The sequence below is a fragment of the Prionailurus viverrinus genome, chromosome D4, assembly GCF_022837055.1.
Source record: "Prionailurus viverrinus isolate Anna chromosome D4, UM_Priviv_1.0, whole genome shotgun sequence".
Lineage (NCBI taxonomy): Eukaryota > Metazoa > Chordata > Mammalia > Carnivora > Felidae > Prionailurus > Prionailurus viverrinus.
Window position 1 is genome coordinate 30632726 of NC_062573.1, and position 18917 is coordinate 30651642.

General features: G+C 41.6%; 2 protein-coding genes across 3 annotated transcripts in view; both read right to left on the bottom strand.

Moving 5' to 3' along the window:
• Positions 1-8466, bottom strand: part of RUSC2 (RUN and SH3 domain containing 2) — a 67734-nt gene extending 59268 nt beyond the window's left edge. The window contains exon 1 of one of the 2 annotated variants that reach the window (XR_007146343.1): positions 8164-8466. The gene's annotated coding sequence lies outside the window, so the exon portion shown is untranslated. The remainder of the gene's footprint in view (positions 1-8163) is intronic. The other variant, XM_047830350.1, reaches the window with a different exon arrangement.
• Positions 8467-17469: 9003 nt separating this feature from the next.
• The window catches only part of LOC125150132 (phospholipid-transporting ATPase FetA-like), a 100384-nt gene continuing 98936 nt past the window's right edge, over positions 17470-18917 (bottom strand). The window contains exons 28-29 of the mRNA XM_047829532.1: positions 18327-18457; positions 17470-18230 (exon numbers count right to left, since the gene is read on the bottom strand). Of these exons, the coding sequence (XP_047685488.1) occupies positions 18039-18230; positions 18327-18457 (323 nt within the window). The 3' untranslated portion in view covers positions 17470-18038. The remainder of the gene's footprint in view (positions 18231-18326; positions 18458-18917) is intronic.

The following is an 18917-nucleotide window of genomic DNA, read 5'->3' on the forward strand; positions in this document are numbered from 1 at the left end:
GGTCTAGATAAAGTTTGGCTGTATCCTTAAATAAGTAGAATACAACACTTTAAAAAACAAGGAAATAGGGGCACATGGGTGGCTCAGTTGGTTAAGCGTCTGGCATTAGCTCAGGTCATGATCTCACAGTTCCTCGGTTGGATCCCTGCATAGGGCTCTCTGTGCTGACAGCTCAGAGCCTGGAGCCTGTATCAGATTCTGTGTGTGTGTGTCTCTCTCTGTCCCCAACCCCCACCCCCACTCACGCTCTGTCTCTCTCTCTCTCTCTCTCTCAAAAATGAATAAACATTAAAAAATAATAATATAAAATTAAAAAATAAAAAATAGGGGTACCTGGGTGGCTCAGTCGGTTAAGCATCTGACTTCAGCTCAGGTCATGGTCTCGTGGTCAGTGAGTTTGAGCCCCATGTCAGGATCTGTGCTGACAGCTCAGAGCCTGGAATCTGCTTTGGATTCCATCTTCCTCTCTCTCTGCCCCTCCCCAGCTTACGCTCTGTGTCTCTCAAAAGTGAAAAATTTTTTCTTTTAAATAAAAAATAAAAAACAAGAAAATAATATTTTGTAAGAGAAATCCATGATGAATGGGATCAGCAGTAGGTCCCCAACTTTCTCCTTTTGAGTTTTGGCTTTTTTCCTTAGGGTCACCTGAACTCTGTCTATTCTGACTTTAGGAATACTCTGTTTTCCTTTTTTCCTTCACCTAAGCATGGATAAACATAACTTCCCATTTTTCCCTGAGTATATTAAATATAAGGCTATATTTTCTTTTTTAAAAGAATGTACAATAAAAGAAAGAAGTACAAAAGTATAAAAACAGATAAACAAGTTAAATATAGCTTTTAAGATACTAAGATAAGCAAGTTAAGTATAGACTTTGGATCCTAAGATAACTAAAGTCTAGCCAGAGGTTGGCTGGCCCAGTTTTTCTCTCTACCCTGTTATCAATCCATCGTCCTTGACTATAGGACCTCACACAAAACAAAAACACAGCAGATATTTCAAAGCTCAGTGTCTTATCTTCCTGAAGATAAAAGACTATCCTATTAAATCAAGAATTCTAGAGAACAGAGGATTTCTTCTTGAAGTATCTAAACTAATTTTTAAGGGCGCCTGGGTGCCTCAGTTGGTTAAGCGTCAGACTTCAGCTCAGGTCATGATCTTAACAGTCTGAGTTCGAGCCCTGCATCGGGCTCTGTGCTGACAGTTCAGAGCCTGGAGCCTGCTTCAGATTCTGTGTGTCTCTCTCTCTCTGCCCCTCCCCTCAAAATATAAATAAAAACATCAAAAAATATTTTAAACTAATTTTTAAAAAATTTCAGGTATTTTGATAAAACTTTTTTTTTTTTTTTTTAAATTTTTTTCAACATTTATTTATTTTTGGGACAGAGAGAGACAGAGCATGAACGGGGGAGGGGCAGAGAGAGAGGGAGACACAGAATCGGAAGCTGGCTCCAGGCTCTGAGCCATCAGCCCAGAGCCTGACGCGGGGCTCGAACTCACGGACCGCGAGATCGTGACCTGGCTGAAGTCGGACGCTTAACCGACTGCGCCACCCAGGCGCCCCTTGATAAAACTCTTTTAAAATGTACTTTTTACTTATACACTTTTGTTTTACATATAGTATACAGGTTACAAATTAACGTTTTCTTTTTTTAAAACTTTTTCTTGATGATTCACTATGAACACTAATCAATACACTAGGCTAAAATACAGCATTGTTCTCTGTGTCTATTAAGGATTTGCATACCAAATCATCAAACCCATTTTTATTCAATAGGCAAGAAAAAGAAATAAAAGGCATCTGAGTCTCTGTTTGCAGATGACATGATCTTACAAGCAGAAAACCCTAAAGAATCCTCCCCAAAACTGTTAGAGTTAATAAATGAATCTGGCAAAGTTGCAGGACACAAAATTAACACTTAAAAATCTGCTGTGTTTCTATACACGAGCGAAGAACAATAAGAAAACAATTCCATTTACAATAACATCAAAAAGCATAAAATACTTAGGAATAAGCTTAATCAAGGAGGTAAAAGACTTGTACACTAAAAACTATAAATCACTGCAAGAAGAAATTAAAGAAGACACAAATAAGTGGAAAGATATCCTGTGTTCATGGATTGCAAGACTTAATATAGTTGAGGTATCAAAACTCGTAGTAGGTGACAACATAAATAGACATTATGCTAAGTGAAATAAGCTAAGCATAAAAAGAAAAACATTACCTGATTTCACTCACATGAGATACTTAAAATAGTCAAATTAGTGAATCAAAGAGTGGAATGGTGGTTGCCAGGGGCTGGGGGAGAGGGAAATGGGGAGTTGTTCAATGGGTATAAAGTTTCAGTAAAGCAAGATGAATAAACTCTAGAGATCTGCTGTACTACAATGTACCTATAGTCAACAATAGGGGCACCTGGCTGGCTCAGTCCGTGGAGCATGTGACTCTTGATCTCGGGGTTGTAAGTTCAAGCCCCACGTTGGGTGTAGAGATTACTTAAAAATAAAATCTTAAAAAAAAAACCAAACCAATATATTGTTAAATGTTCTTCCACATTAATAGTAAACCAAAGATAATAATAAACAAAATACTATCCAAAGCACTCTGCAGATTCAATGCAGTCATTTTCAAAATGCTAACAATATTTTTTCCAGAAATAGAAAAATCCATCCTAAAATTCATATGGAATCTGAAGGGATCCTGAATAGCAAAACAATCTTGAAAAAGAAGAATAAATTTGGGAGTCTCACATTTCCTAATTCTGAAACTTACTACAAAACTATGGTAATCAAAAGAGTGTGGTACTGGCATAAATACAGACATACAGACCTATGGAAGAGAACAGCAAGCCCAGAAATAAACTCTGGCATACTTGGTCAAATGATTTTTGACAAGAATGCCAAGACTATTCAATGGAGAAAAGATGGTCTTTTCAATAAATGGTTTTGGGGAAATTGATATTTACATGTAAAAGAATGAGGTTGGGCTTTTGTTGTATACTATGTACAAAAATTAACTCAAAATGGGTCAAAGACTTAACCATAATACATAAAACTATAAAGAAGTTAGAAGAAAACATAGGAAGGAAACTTCATGCCAACTGAATTTGGCAATGATTTCTTGAATATCACGCCAAAAGCACAGGTGACGAAAGAAAAAACAGGTAAATTTTATTTCACCAAAATTGAAAACTTTTGGCTTTTTTTTTTAATGTATATTTATTTATTTAAAAAAATTTTTTTTTCAATGTTTATTTATTTTTGGGACAGAGAGAGACAGAGCATGAACGGGGGAGGGGCAGAGAGAGAGGGAGACACAGAATCGGAAACAGGCTCCAGGCTCTGAGCCATCAGCCCAGAGCCTGACGCGGGGCTCGAACTCACGGACCACCGCGAGATCGTGACCTGGCTGAAGTCAGACGCTTAACCGACAGCGCCACCCAGGAGCCCCTATACTTATTTATTTTGAGGGGGTGAGGGGCAGAGAGAGAGGGAGAGAGAGAATTCCAAGCAGGCTCCATGCTGTCAGCGCAGAGACTGATGCGGGGCTCAATCTCATGAAATGTGAGATCATGACCTGGGCCAAAACCAAGGGTCAGTCACTCAACTGACTGAGCCATCCAGGTGCCTGCAAATTTAAAACTTTTGTGCATCAAAGGGCAATTAACAGAGCAAAAAGGCAACCCACAGAATGGGAGAGTGAATATATTTGCTTATTATATACCTGGTAAGGGACTTCTATCCAGAATAAAGAACTCATACAACTCAACAAAGAAAGACATGTACCCAATTAAAAAATGGGCAAAGGATTTCAATAGACATTCCTCTAAAGAAAATATAAAAATGGCCAATAAGCCCAAGAAAAGATGCTCAGCATCACTAGTCATTAAAGAAATGCAAATCAAAACCATAATGAGATACCACCTCACATCCATTAGTTTGTTATTAAAAACAAAACAAAAACACAGAAAATAAGTTTTGGCAAGGATGTGGAAAAATTGGAACACTTTATACTGTGGGAATGTAAAATGGTACAGCCACTGTGGAAAACAATATGCAGGTTTCTCAAAAAAGTAAACATAAAATTACCACATAATCCAGCAATTCCATTTTTGGGTATACACACAAAAGAATTAAAAGCAGGAACTCAAACATATCTGTACATCCATGTTCACAGCAGCATTAGTTACAATAGCCAAAAGGTGGAAGCAACTCAAGTGTCCATTAACAAATGAATGAATAAATAGGATATATCATATATACCGACAAATATTATTCAGCCTTAAAAAGGAAGGAAATTCAGATACGAGCTGCAAAATGGATGAACCCTGAAGACATTATGTTAAGTAAAATAAACTAGTCACAAATATATGATTTAACTTATATGAAGTATGTAGAGTAGTCAGATTCATAGGGAAAGAAAGCAGAATGGTAGTTGCCAGGCTCTGGGGAAGAGGGAATGAGAGTTCTGTTTAATGGGTATGGAGTTTCAGTTTGAGAAGATGAAAACTTTTTGTAGATGCATGGTGGTGATGGATGGATAACAATGTGAATATACTTAATGCCACTGAACTGTATGTATGCTTAAGAATGGTTAAAATTTCTCCAAAGAAGACATTCAGATGGCCAACAGACACACGAAAAGATGCTCAACATCACTGATCATCAGAGAAATGCACACCAAAACCACAATGAGATACCACCTCATACCTGTCAGAATGGCTAAAATCAAAATACAACAAACAACAATGGCGAGGATATGAGAAAAAGGAAGAACCCTCTTGTACTATTGGTGGGAATGCAAACTAGTACAGCCACTGTGAAAAACAGTATGGCGTTTCCTCAGAAAATTAAAAACAGAACTACCCTACGATCCAGTAATTGCACTACTGGATATTTACCCAAAAAATACAAAAGCACTAATTCAAAGGGATACCTGCACCTCTATGTTTATAGCAGCATTATTTACAATAGCCAAACTATGGAAGCAGCCTAAGTGTCCATCAATAGATAAATGGATAAAGAAGATGTGGTATATGAATACAAGAGAATACTATTCAGCCATTGAAAAGAATGAAATCTTGCCATTTCCAACAACATGGACAGAGGTAGAGAGTACAATGCTAAGCAAAATAAGTCAGAGAAAGACAAATACCATACGATCTCACTCATTTTTAGAAGTTATGAAACAAAACAAATGAGCAAAGGGAAAAAAAGGAGAGAAAGAGAGACAAACCAAGAAACAGACTCTTAACTATAGAGAACAAACTGCTGGTTACCAGAGGTGAGGTGGGTGGGGGAATAGGGAGAATAGGGTATGGGGATTAAAAAGTACACTTATCATGATGAAAATAAAATGATAAAAAAATGGTTAAAATGGTAAATTTTATGTTATATATACTTTGCCACAATTAACAAAAAGAGTTAATGTGGTACAAGAGAGGTTATCCTATGAGTTACACTTTTTTGTTAGAATCTACTCCCCCATCCCACTCTCATTCCCACACCAGCCATCTCTTTCAGAGCCATGTTGATATCTGGCCATTCAAAATAATATGCTTATTTTGCATGACAGACTCATTTGACAGGTACTATAATATCATATGCCAATGTCTGAGTGGTTGTTTTCTGGGTAACCCAAACACTGATCAATCTCTACACAGCCTGCCCTTACCCTAACATGCCATGAGTTGTCTCAGTCAAGAGACTTTTAATAGAGTGCTCAGTCATTGTGTATGAGTAACAGAAGAAAAGGGTGAGTTACTGTCCTAAGTTTGCAGAGAGAAAATTAGAACACATAAGCCTGCCCATGAAGTAGGGGTGCCAGATTTAGCAAATAAAAATACAGGACACGTTGTTGTTTATCTGAAATTCAAATTTAACTTGGCATCTTGTATTTTATCTGGCAACATGCTTAAGTACTGAAAGTTGAAGAGAAAATAAATCAAATAATCCAGAGTGTTCTGGGCTCACTGAGGTCTTACTTAACAGGGAGCCTAAACAGGAAAAAGTAAAAAAATCTCCTTAAAATGTATTGGATACCCCTCTCCCCCACTCCAAAAATAAAAAAAAGTATTGGTCTCCAGACACAATGCCTATGCTTAATCCAACTCAGAAGCCCCTCCCTGCTTTGGGTTTCTATGGTCCAAGACTTACTTTATAAAGATAGATCAGAGGATGGGAAAAAAAGAAAGTGAAGAAGGATAAATCAAAGCTAGAAATGGGTGAGAACATACTCAGCTTCCTGTTAGGCCTGGCCTCAAAAAGGGACTCAGCTTAAAAAAAAAATCAGAGGAAACTGGATTGTGACCTGGCTCAACGTGGAAGAGAAACAATGGTGGTAGGTGTCCTGTGGTCATATAGCAGGAGCACAGTTAACAGAATACCTGGGATAGTGGTGGGCTCTCTCTTCCTTCCCCAAAGCCATAACACTGCCTCCTAAGAAACTCGAATCACTATTTTTACTAATACCCTGAGCCCCAGTTACAATAATGCCCGTACTGGTCAGGCAAGTACTTCTCGGCTTAACAACTCCTACAGCTTCCCAGCCATTTTTCCATCACTCTGCAAAATCATCTACTTCCTCACAGAACCTAGGTCAAAACTGAGGTCTCTGAACCCTGTCTTACCTTCAGGAATCTCAACCTGTTCAGGTTATCCTCCTAAGAATCAACAAAAACAGGTTTCAGGCTGTTCTTTGAGAATGCCATCTTTAAAAGACTCACATTCTCATCTATTACTACTGACCCTGTTCACATAGTGGTAATCCCTGCCTGACTCTGGCCTACCAAGATATAAATGGCCCATATGGCCTGATCATACTACAGTAGAATTTAGGAATCTTTGATATCTATCACACTAGGCCTGCCTGGGATGTCTACCACTTCGGTCCCTGAGAAGTGTGAGTGGGCGTACCCAGGAGCTAAAGGGTAAAATCAACAAGGTCCTTCATTCCTCAACCTGTCCTGAAGCACCAGCTGACTACACTGAGTCAGCTTTAAAGGCTGTGGCTGGTCTCCAGAATTTTTCCCCAGAGGGAGTAGTTAGTCGCTAGGGCAAGAGGAGCAGGTCACTTGGGCAAAGCTCTTTCAAGTTTATCTGGGCACCTCTAAGGTACTTACCAATAAGAATTTCTGCAGCTCCCAGCCCTCATTAATATATATATATATATATATATATATATATATATATATATATATACCCTCATTAATATATATATATATATATATATATATATATATATATATAATTTGTAAATAGAACATGAGTGGAAAACAGATGATACATAGAAGGTCCTACCAGAATGAAATTAGATTCATGAATTCAAAGACTGAATATATTCAGCTTTAGGATCCTGATATGAGCATCACAAGTAATCCCCCAGATGCTCTTCCTTTCCACCCCGCCCCCCTTTCATATAACTGGAGACACCTTTCCCACCAAACCACTCTGCCTCACACCCTCTGCATTGGGCTCATTCATTCATTTATACACCCATCAAATATTTAACTGAGCTGATAACATGTGCCAGGCACTGTGCTTGGCGCTGGGGATACAAATGAATACTGTATGGTCTTTGCCTCCAGGATTGTCCCGAGCCAGCTCTGAGCACGGGATCACCGTGCCCTTCACAGCAGGTAAGTGCGGTGTCAGGGGACTGGCAAAACGTCAGGCCAAACATTTTCTAAGGTGAGAGTGACAAAAAGATCCTATTCTAGTTCAGGAAGATGACAACTTGGGAGCCAGGGGGCCAACGGGGCGGAGGGCACCGAGGACCCTCTGGGACTGGCTATGCGAAGGCCCCTACTACAGTCCTGGGGTCGGGTGCTCGGCGGCTGAGATGCGGGTACAACGATGACAGCCGGGCGCGAGTCAGCTGAGGGGTGTCACCGAAGGGACAGTTTGAGGAGACGGTTGGGGTGGATCTGGGGTGACGCCCAAAGGGATGTTTGGTCCTTGGGGCTTGAGGCTTCAGTGGATGGTAGAGGTGAAGTGTCAGGAGGAAGGAAGGTGGGAGTGGACCGGCAGGGTGGGGATGAAGGGCCACGGAGAAGGGCTGAGGGGAAGGGCGGCGGCACAGAGAGCTTTCCCCTAAGGGATTGTTTGGAACGTGAGGCCAATGGGTCTTCCGGACCCCGCCAGCCCCCAAAGAAACGTCCCTACCTCGTTTCTCTTCTCAGCGTGATCCTACGGTGCCCGCGGCGTTGGTGGAGGCGGCGGCGCGGCCGGCGGCGTCTCGCGCCCCTCTGGGGTCGCGTTGCGGCTGGGACAGGCCGGCGCCCCCCTCCTCTCCAGACGGGTTGGTAATGTCCGGTTCCCCCTGCAGCCGCGGCGCCGATGGTCCAATCTGGGTTGCCCTCATGCCGCCCCTCCGGACGGCGCGTTGGTTCGGTCCTTCGGGCCCGCGGTGTTTGGCCCACCTCCCCCGCTTCCCGCTGTGATGGGTGCAGCGAGTCACGCGCAGAGCTTTCCCGCGAGGGGAGCGGCAAGGCTTCCGCTGTGGCCCCGCCTTCTGCGGCCCGCGCCCCGCCCCTTCGGGGCGGTGCGCGGCGAGGCGCGCCTCGAGTCTTCGGGAACCCAGGTGACCCTGGGCGTGGGCCTAATGGCTTCGAAGACAGGTGTATCTGTGCACCCACTTTCGCCTAAAGCAGCAAGTCTCAACCCTGACACCTCAGTAGACCCTCTTAGGGAAAACGGAAAATGAAAATAGAGCAACAAAACCAAGGCCTGACCTTGGCGGAGACGGCTGAATCAGGATCATTGGGATGGGAGTGTAGTGGTGGTTGGGAGGCCCCAGGCTGTGATATTTTTAAAAGTACCCCATGTATCACCAGGTTAAGAATCTTGGTAAAACCTGGAACTGACAAAGACTCTCTCCTTTGACCCAAACTTTAGGATCCTCTGAGTTCTCTGCTGGACTAGGCCTGACCTTGGGCTTCCCCATAGAATCCAGTTTGAACAAGAATCTTCCTAAGTCAGTTTAGTTAGAATCCCCCACCTTTGGTATCTGACCACCCTTTGTATCTTACCACCCTGGTCTGCCTTCAAGCAAGAATTCTGTTGAGACCCTTTAGCAAGAATTCCCCTTACCCCTGATGTATCCTCTTAGCAATTGCTATCTATAGTCTGAATGTTTGTGTCTCTCAAATTCACACATGGAAATATCCCCAAAGGTGATGGCTCTAGTAGGCTGGGGCCTTTGAGAAGTGGTTGCATCATGAAGGTGGCACCCACATGAATTGAATGAGTGCCCTTATGGAAGAGGTCTCTCAGTGCTCCCTAGCCCAATCCTCTAGGTGAGGATACAAGGGGAAGTCTGCTGCCCAGAAGGGAGCCCCTCACCCAACCAAGCTGCCACTCTGATCTCTGATTTCTAGCCTCCAGAACTGTGAGAAGTAAATTTGTTGTTTATAAGCTACAGAGTCTGTGGTATTTCACTATAGCTGCCTGCACAGACTAAGACGGTAATTTTCTATCCACTGACCCCTATACTGCTACTTGGCTAGAAAATCCCCCCTCTTCTTGTTGGTGTCTGAGTTGAGCTCAATCTCTCCCCCATTTGCAAAATCCCATTTCAATGGTCCCCATACCTGTTGTGATGCCCTTTAAGGTCTGCCTTACCATCTTTAACAAGTGTCATGCATAACTTTTTTCTTTAAGAGAACTCATGCTCTTCCTGTTCCTCACGGAAGGCAGGATGTATGTGGGACATTGAGGATCCTGTTGTCTCTTTCTTCCTGACAAAGGTCAGTGGGGGATGGGGTGGGAGGTGGGCAGGTGGTCATTCAGCAAATAATATAAATTCCCTGGGTTCCATGCTTCGTGAAAGTTAGAGACTGAGACCATATGCATTCACAGGGTTGTTGGCTCACAGTCAAGGAAGCAGATAAATGTCATGCTGTGTAATGCATCCTCAGGCTTCACAGAAGTGGTGTGAACGGAGTTTTGAAGAATGAATGGTAAAGGGTGTGGGGGAATCAGCATGTCCAAAAGAACAGAGGGGCAAAACAACTGATATGCTTAAGGTGTGGGGTATAATGGAGAGAGCACAGCAGATATAGTCAGGGGCTTTTGAAGAGCTTCCTATGATATACTAAAGAGTTGGGACTCATTCTGTAAACAGTGGAGAGACACTGAAGGGCTTTATGCAGTGGGAGGAATGACAAATCAAATTTGAATTTCAGAAATAAAATTCTGGGGGGGGGGGGGCGGTGATGTGGAGAAGGCTAGGACTGCAGGTAGGGAGATTGATGAAAAGTTGTATGCTTGTACAGTTAGGTGGTCCAGGGTAAAGACTTAACCCAAACTAGGCCAAACAGAATCCCTTCCCTGAGAATTTGGAATTGGGGGAGAACTATACCCTTATTCATAGTTGGACTTACAATGGAAACTGAGATCTGTGACCATCTTTTACTTGCCAAATGGCCTGAGTAGCAAAGAAAAGCAGTTTGCTGAGAAGGATCAATCTGTTTCAAAGAAAGGAGCCAAGTGTAGACACAAAGAGGTTCCTGGGGGGCTTTCCAGCAGTGTGTTCCACTTTGGAGGCTCAGCTTGACTTCTACCCTGGGTTCATGGCACATCTTTCTATCATTTCATATAGTCTCATTTTTGTCTTCAATAAGCAAAGATTACTTCCTGTTATTTGTGTTATGAGCTAATTTTTGAAAAGGTAAAATCATGAGTCTTATACAAATATAAAATAAACACGTATTAAACTCACTAATTAGTGAGGGAGCTAATTGAAGAAACTAAAACCAGTTCAGATGAGGATTTGACTTCTATAAGTGTATATTTTCTACCAGACAAAATTAATTTGCATCATCAGGAACAAGAATCGTTTGCATTGTCATGGATAGAAACATTTTGCATTATTACCAGTATTCAAACAGATTTGCACTTTCAAATTTCACTCTAGTAAGAGCATGGATATTGAGTTACAGGAAAGTAAAGAAACCAATTGAGACTCTGTAGTAATTATAATGAGAAGTGAGAGGATCTGAATTAGGGCAGTGGCTGAGGAGTTAGATAAAAGGAGATAGATTTAAGAGAGATTTAGAATATAGAATCAATAGGACTTAATGCTTAATTAAATGTGTTGTTGGGGGAGCCTGGGTGGCTCAGTCAGTTGAGCTTCTGACTCTTAATTTCTGCTCAGGTCATGATCCCAGAGTCCTGGGATGGAGCCAGGCATCAAGCTCTGAACTGAGCATGGAGCCTGCTTTTAAGATTCTCTCTCTCTCTGTCTCTCCTCTTTCTCCCTCCCTTTGCCCCTCTCCCTCCGCTGGTGCCCACTAAAATAAAATTAAGTAAATATAAATAAATAAATAAATAAATAAATAAATAAATAAATAAATAAATAAATAAAATGTGTTGTTGGAGGCAAGGCGTAAAGTTGATCAAATGACTATGATGACTCCCAGGGTCCTCCAATGCTGAGTCTTCTCTAAACCTCTGAATGTATCTTGGATATGTATCTTGGAGCTAGAATTGCAGGGAAATGTTGGAGCTAAGAATTGTGCCCTTGGGGTACCTGGGTGGCACAGTCGGTTAGGCTTCCAACTCTAGATCTTGGCTCAGGTCATGATCTTGTGGTTCATGAGTTCGAGCCCTGTGTTGTGCTCTGCAACTAATGGTGTGGAGCCTACTTGGGAGCCTGCCTCTCCTTCTCTCTGTCCCTTCCCTTCTTGTGCTCTCTAAACAAACCAACGAACAAACATAAAAATGTTTTTAAAGAATTGCTCCCTTGTTTCTCTTCTCCTGGCAGTGGTAAATAAATTATTTTTCCTGCAAGTTCTTAAAGAAAAGGTGCAGGGTGAGCCAGATGGTTCTGTGACCTTGCCCTGTTCCTAAAAGGCTGTAGATGAGGAAAAAGTCTAAACTTGGCCTATATAAACTGGAATTGCCTCTGGGTTTTTGCTATTGGCAAAAACAGGGAAAAAGATGTCCTTATGGAACCCAACTTCAGAAAGCCCCTCATGGGGTTCTTTCCTGCAATGAAATAATATCTTTGTTTCTCTTTGGACATCTGCTTATGCTTTTGCTACAGGCTAAATATCTTGGCTCACTTACCTTCATACAGCAAATCATGGCCACTTTAAAATGGAGGCCCCACTGTTCCCGAAACTGTTCTTATCACTGACTTAGTTTCCCACTCACTAGCTACTGTCCTTATCACTGACTTAGTTTCCCAGAGTTCTAATTCTAATTTCTAGAGAGAGAGAAGCTATAGTGAGTTATATATCCACTCTTGGCCAGTTGTGGCTAGGGGTAGTGGAGTCAACTGGCACCAAACATGACCACCCAAATTCACCCCTTCATCAGGGCTGTGTGGGGAGAGTCAGTAATCCATGAATTTAGTATCCTGCTTTTCAGAGAAGAAGCCATTGGGTAAATCCATAGGATCATTTGACAAACCAGTGCTTGCATCTTTGGTAGCCGACCCATGTCGTCCTTTGAGTCTACCTTCAAAATATATCCTCTAATCATCTACTTATTTCTCCACTGCTTCTATCCTCATCCAAGCCACCACCATGCCATGCCTAGACAACTGTAATTGCCTACTAAATAGTCTCCCTGAGGTCACTTTTGCATCCCTATTGTCCAGAGAGTGGCCTGAACAATCTTCCAAACTGGCTTTAAAGCTCTCCACTGTTTCCCATCATATCTATCAAAACACCCTTCTCTTTGTGCATCATGTTTTGTCTACATTGGCGTCTTTTTCCTACACACAAAGATAGCTCCTATCTTAGCGACTTTTAACTAGCTATTTACTCTGCTTATAATGTCTTTCCACTATATTTTTGCAAGGCTAGATCTTTCTAGTCATTTATGTCTCATTTCACATGCCACTTCTTCAGAAAGGCCTTTTATGACTACTAAATACAAAGTAGCTCCCCCTTCCTTCTCACAGTCCCTCACTATTAAAGTATCTTCATAGCACTTATTATCTGAATGATCTTGTTTACTTTGTTATTGTTTCCCTTAATAGAATGTAAGATCCATGATAGTAGAAACCTTTTTGATTTTTGGCTTTCACTGTATCTCTACGTTGAGAACAGTGCCCAGATCATAGTAGATTCTCAGTAAATACTTGTACATGTGGATGAATGTGATGAAGAGAGAGAGAGAGAGAGAGAGAGAGAGAGAGAGAGAGAGAAATTGGAACCTTGAAAGGATGGGATTTGTGGGATAGGGATTACTATAAAACCATTTTATTTTGTCTTCCACTCTTTAAACCCACTCCATAAGACTGTACACTTCATGAATTTTCTGGTCATTTTCAGGTAGCAACCAGTACTTGTCACTGCTTCACTTTAATAATTAAAATAGCCAGACTAATAAAATAATTCTTTAAACTTCAAACTTTAAAATTATGGCTTTTCCTATCTCTCAGCTTGGCCCTACAATAAATGCCCATGTTTAGTGGGAAAAGGGGGTGAGGATTAGTAAATGTCTATCTTTTCTCCCTTGCTTAGCTTGCTAGCACTCTCAGAGTTTGAGCAGGGTGGAAAGAGAAGAGATGAGGAAGGTTCTTACTTGGCTAATACTACCACAAACTAGTTTTAGTGCTTGACAAGTATCTAAAGTTGACTCTCAAGGAGCCCTTTTGTAGGTTTTTCGGTGACACCCTCTCTGTTGATTGAGCTATTTCTCCTATACCTAGTTACTTTAATATGGGTGAATTCAGCTCTAGTTGGTCACTTACAACTCCTTTAGAAATCTCTAAGAATTAAAAAAAAAACTTTACTTAAGTATACTTTACATACAATAAATTTGCAGATTTTAAGTGTACAGTTTGATGAGTTCTGACAAATATATACACCCAGGTAAATACTTCCAAAATCAAGATATAGAAAATTTACCTCATGTCCCTTCACAGGCAGTCAAACCCTCAGGCAACCTTTTATCTAATTAGAAATATCTAACCATTTGACAACAGATCTATTGCTTCCTTCTGCTGAGATCTCAACTTTTCAGATCCTGTCTCTCTGACAGGATAAAGAAACCCTAATTAGGTCTGTTACATGGCCCATATGTGGTCTATGGGGAGTACCCATGCATCCCTTTGTCCTGAAAAATAATGGGGGCATAGGCCAATCTCACCAGCCACCTCTTTTTGCTCTTCCATAAAAAAGGTAGCTAATTGTTCTCCTGCTTTTTAGATTTTCCAGGTATGAGTTAGGTATGAGTTCTCTGTAACCCCAAACACATTAATCATATCAATTTCTCCAAAGAATTTCCTTAAAACCCTCTCAACTTGAACTGAACTTGGGATGGGACTCAAAGTCCATTAGTAATTCTCTCTAAAGATCCCTTATCAATGTCTAAATTTCTGGCCTTTTTCTCAAGGTGGGTGAGGTGATTAAAAGTTGCACACTTATTTTTCATACCCCCCTTTCCAAGTCTTGCATGATCATCTCACCCTTCAGTTTGGAACGTGGCATGTGCTGTCTTGGATCCTCAGCAGAGACTGAGACTCAAATCTCCCAAGATGCACATAAACCACCAGGAGAGGATGCTGATTCTTCAGGAGCTTTGGGGGATACTATAGGTCCAAATTGTATTCTTACAAATGCCTTATAAGGGAGACCATGTGTGACCATGTTTCATAAAAAGAGACCTCTAAAGTATAACTGAACACTACATACCAAAGGATAAGATTTATTTTGAAAGGACAGGGTAAGAGGCAAGTTTAGGACAAATAAAAGGTAGTAGATTTAATTTACTCATTCACTGAAAAACATTAATAATCTAAGTGCCAGTACTGAATACCAAAATGAAACAGAGTTCTTGTCCTCAAGGAGATCATCATGGCCTAGCAGAAAAGACAGATAAGTAAATCATAATTAAAAGAGGCATGTGAGTGATAATACATTCAAATCTTGAGAACTGAAAATAAGAGAAATATACAAGGTGGTCTAATATAAGGAAGGTCTGGTCCAAGAAAGAGGCACCCAAATCAGAATAGGAGGTTGGGTGTCAGTGAAGGCTCCCAGAGGAAGTGACCCAAAGCTGAGAGTGAAGAGCAGATAGACATTAGCTAGACAAAGGAGGGAGGTGTATTCTAAGAGGAGAGAATACAAAGAGCCAAAGCATAGAGGCTTCTGAAGACAATGGAACCTTTGAGGAATTACAAATAGTTTGATATGGCAGAAATGAGAATAGGGGTGCCTGGGCGGCTCAGTCGGTTGAGCGTCCAACTTCCTCTCAGGTCATGATCTCACAGTTTGTGGGTTCGAGCCCCATGTGGGGCTCTGCGCTGACAATTCAGAGCCTGGCGCCTGCTTCAGATTCTGTCTCCCCCTCTCTCTCTGCCCCTCCCCCGTTCGTGCTGTCTCTCTCTCTCAAAAATAAACATTTAAAAAACTTTTTAAAAATGAGAGCATATGCAGCAGAAATTGGTGATGAAGCTAGAGAGGTAGGCAGCACCCAGGTAGGAAAGCTATGATGAGTCATTAAAGGTTTTTAAACCGGCAAATGACATGATCTGATTTGTATTTTAAGAGGTCATTCTCTGTGGTATAGATAATGGATTGGAAACAAGCAGAACCAGAGGCAGGGAGAGCAGAGAGGCAGATGTTGCCATAATCTAGGCAAGAAATGATGACAGCAATGGGACTGGGGAGATTAGTAAGGGACAGATTTGAAGACATTTCTAAGAGTAAATGGAACTTGGTAACAGAATGGATTGGATTAGAAGAATGAAAGGGAGGAGTCCAGAAAGACTTTGAGGTTTCCGGTCTGAGTTAGTGGGTGGTGATGCTGTTCGGGGAAAGAAGAAAAACAGGCAGAGAAGCAGATTTCAATATCCTTTCATTTCATTTGTTCATTAATTCAATAGACCTTTACTAAAGGCCTATTATATGCTTTGAATAACAAGTAAATCAATGATTACAATGCCCTGTGATAAGTGTCACTGAAAGAGGTACACACAGGAGAGCAATTAAATAAATAGGAAGGGTATGTAAGTCACACTGAGGAATTAGGGGAAGCTCTTGGAGGAGACTGCCTAATCTAATCTTTCAAAAAAAAAATTGGGAAATTCACAAAACATACAATTCACCATTTTAAACTATACAATTCAGGGGGCATTTAGTATATTCACAATGTTGTTTGACTACCACCTCTATCTACTTTCAACTGTTCTGAGATTTGAAGGGTGACTAGGAGTTTGTTGGATGAAGAAGAGGGTGAGGGAAAGCATTTTAGGATATAAGAATAGCATGTTTGATGACATGAAGACCAGAAGTGGCATGGCTAGTGTGAATGCACATGGGGGAGTAGTGTAAGACAAGGTAGAGAGGGCCCCAAAATAAAATGTCCCAATTTTAGCTTTATCCAGAAGGCATGGAAAGCCACTAAAAGGTACAAAGCTGGGGTCTGACATGACCAAGTTTGCTGTTTATAAAGACTACTCTGGAAGTGGTACTGGTGATGCTTTAGACAAGAGGAAAACCAGGAACATGAGTTGGGAGATTTTATGCAGTAATCCAGATGAGAGGTGATCAAAGTTTGAACAAGGGCAACGGTGGTAAAAATGGAGGGAACTGAAAACAAGACACAATAAAGATGCAGAATTTACATTACTTGATGACTTATAAGACATCAGACTAGAGGAAGACTATAGGATGATTTCCATCATACTGTCTTGGGTGACTGTGATGAGGGTGATGACATTCTGGGGTAAATTTCTGGGGGCAAAATAATATATGTTGGTGGACTGAGTGTGAATTTCCTAAGATTCAACTAAATGAAGGATTTCAGAATCAGGTTTTTTTTTTTTTTTTTTTAACGTTTTTTTATTTTTGAGACAGGGAGAGACAGAGCATGAACGGGGGAGGGTCAGAGAGAGAGAGGGAGACACAGAATCTGAAACAGGCTCCAGGCTCTGAGCTGTCAGCTCAGAGCCCGATGTGGGGCTCGAACTCACAGAGTGTGAGATCGTGACCTGAGCCGAAGTCGGCTGCTTAACTGACTGAGCCACCCAGGCGCCCCCAGAATCAGTTTAATAAATGGATCTGGATCTAAGAGAAAGAGCTGGTAAATGAAGTCATGCATCTGGATGAAGTCACTCAGGAAAGATACTGGGAAAGATGTGCAGAGAACCTGGTACTGAACTTTAGGAACCAATATTTAAGGTGTATAAAGGGGAAAAAGCTATATGGTTAAAGGATGTGGTCATACTGAGGTATGAAGTGAAATGGAGCTGAAAAAGGAGAGAAAGCGGGTGGGGAGGGAAATATTGAACTAATTTGAAGGGGGAGGGTGGTGGGGACCTGCGAGCCAATGATATTGCTTGGACTATGTTATTGTCACTGGGGTCCAACAGATCATACAAATCTCTCCACTCCAAATTAAGCAATTTATTACTCCATAAACTTCTCAGAAACAATTTCCCAAGTACATACAATTTCTTCTCTAAGTAATTTTATGGAATGAAGACATGTGTTCATCAATTATGACTTATATCCCCTCAAGGCAGGAACCACCTCTTTTTTTTTTTTTTTTATCCAGAAACTCCTTCAGCTTCTTATGACCAGCTTTTCATAACTGCCTCCTTTTGCTACCCAGGGCCAGCAAAAAGATTCACCCTGAATTCCCCAGATAAACCTGAGAAGGGTGCCCGGATGGGATATGTTTGTGTGGGACCCTTGAAGGTTTATGGTTACTCTGGGTATGGAAAACAGAGCCCAAAGTAAGATTCTTAAGTCATATTTTCTTTTCCCTTTCCTATATTGCATCTCTTCACCCACTACTTTCATATTTTCTTGTCTGGATTAAAACTTGGAAGGGTTGGTGGAAGGGAGGCCTGACATTGCTTTTTCTTGAAATGCTGCAACTCTGACAGATATCTGGGGGCTCTTTCTTTTCCTTGCCTTACCTGGACACAGCCTTCTAGGGAATGAAGCCCTTGGAATGAGAGCTAAAGGGCAGGTTTATGCTGGTTTCCCCAGGGCTCAAATCCATCCTTATTAAGTTGTATGAATACAAGGGAGGAAGAGTAATGACTGATTCCTTTGAGATTTCCCTATGGATCTCTACTTTTTAAAAAGAAAGCTGTTTTTCTTGGATAGCCTAGACCTCAATATCTTGCCAGAAGTGATGAGGGCCCCAAAGCCTTGCTTGTGCGAGAATGCATAGGCAGAACGTCGACAGCTTGCATATTTCAGTTTGGTCCGGGTTGGGGGTGGCAGTGGAAGTTTCGTGCAAAGATGAATTCTGTCCATAATCTATAGCCAGAACATGAAGGGCAGTGTTTTTATCCACAGAGGCAAAAGCAAAGAGGGCCATGAATTATATCTGGGTAGATTCCTTGTTCTACTCACCTTGTCCACGTTGACAGGCCAGAATAGTGGTTTGAGAAATTGGTACCCAATCACAGGCAAAATACAGAGGACCACGCTGAGGACAATACTCAGCCACATTTGTGGCAGGTTCAGAGTGTTCCTGGCCACACCTGTAAACAATGAGCCAGGAGGGGGAAAGGCTTAACCAGAGTCTAGACGAAGGGGGCTGTCAGCCAGAACCTAGATAACTCTCCAACCCAAAGAAGGAAGTTATTGGTTTGGAGACCATTTAGTCTCCTAATAACATAAATGCAAAAGAATTAGAGTGAGGTGCTTTTCTACAGGCAAAGTCACTGTGAATTCACATGCCTCTGTCTCCCTCTAAAGGCTGGGCAGGCCAGGAAAGATGGGGGTAGGTTACAGGAATCCTAGAACATTGGCCTAGACACAAAAATGGGATGCAGGGTTTTGGAGGGGGGGAAAATGAGTGGCTTGATGACAGATGAGAGCCAGCCACATCTAATATCTACCCTCTCTATATTTTGCTCCCATCAAAGTAGAGATAAGAGATAGGAAAATTAATGTGGGAGACAATAAGGCAGTATGCCACAGTAGAAAGGATATTGGACT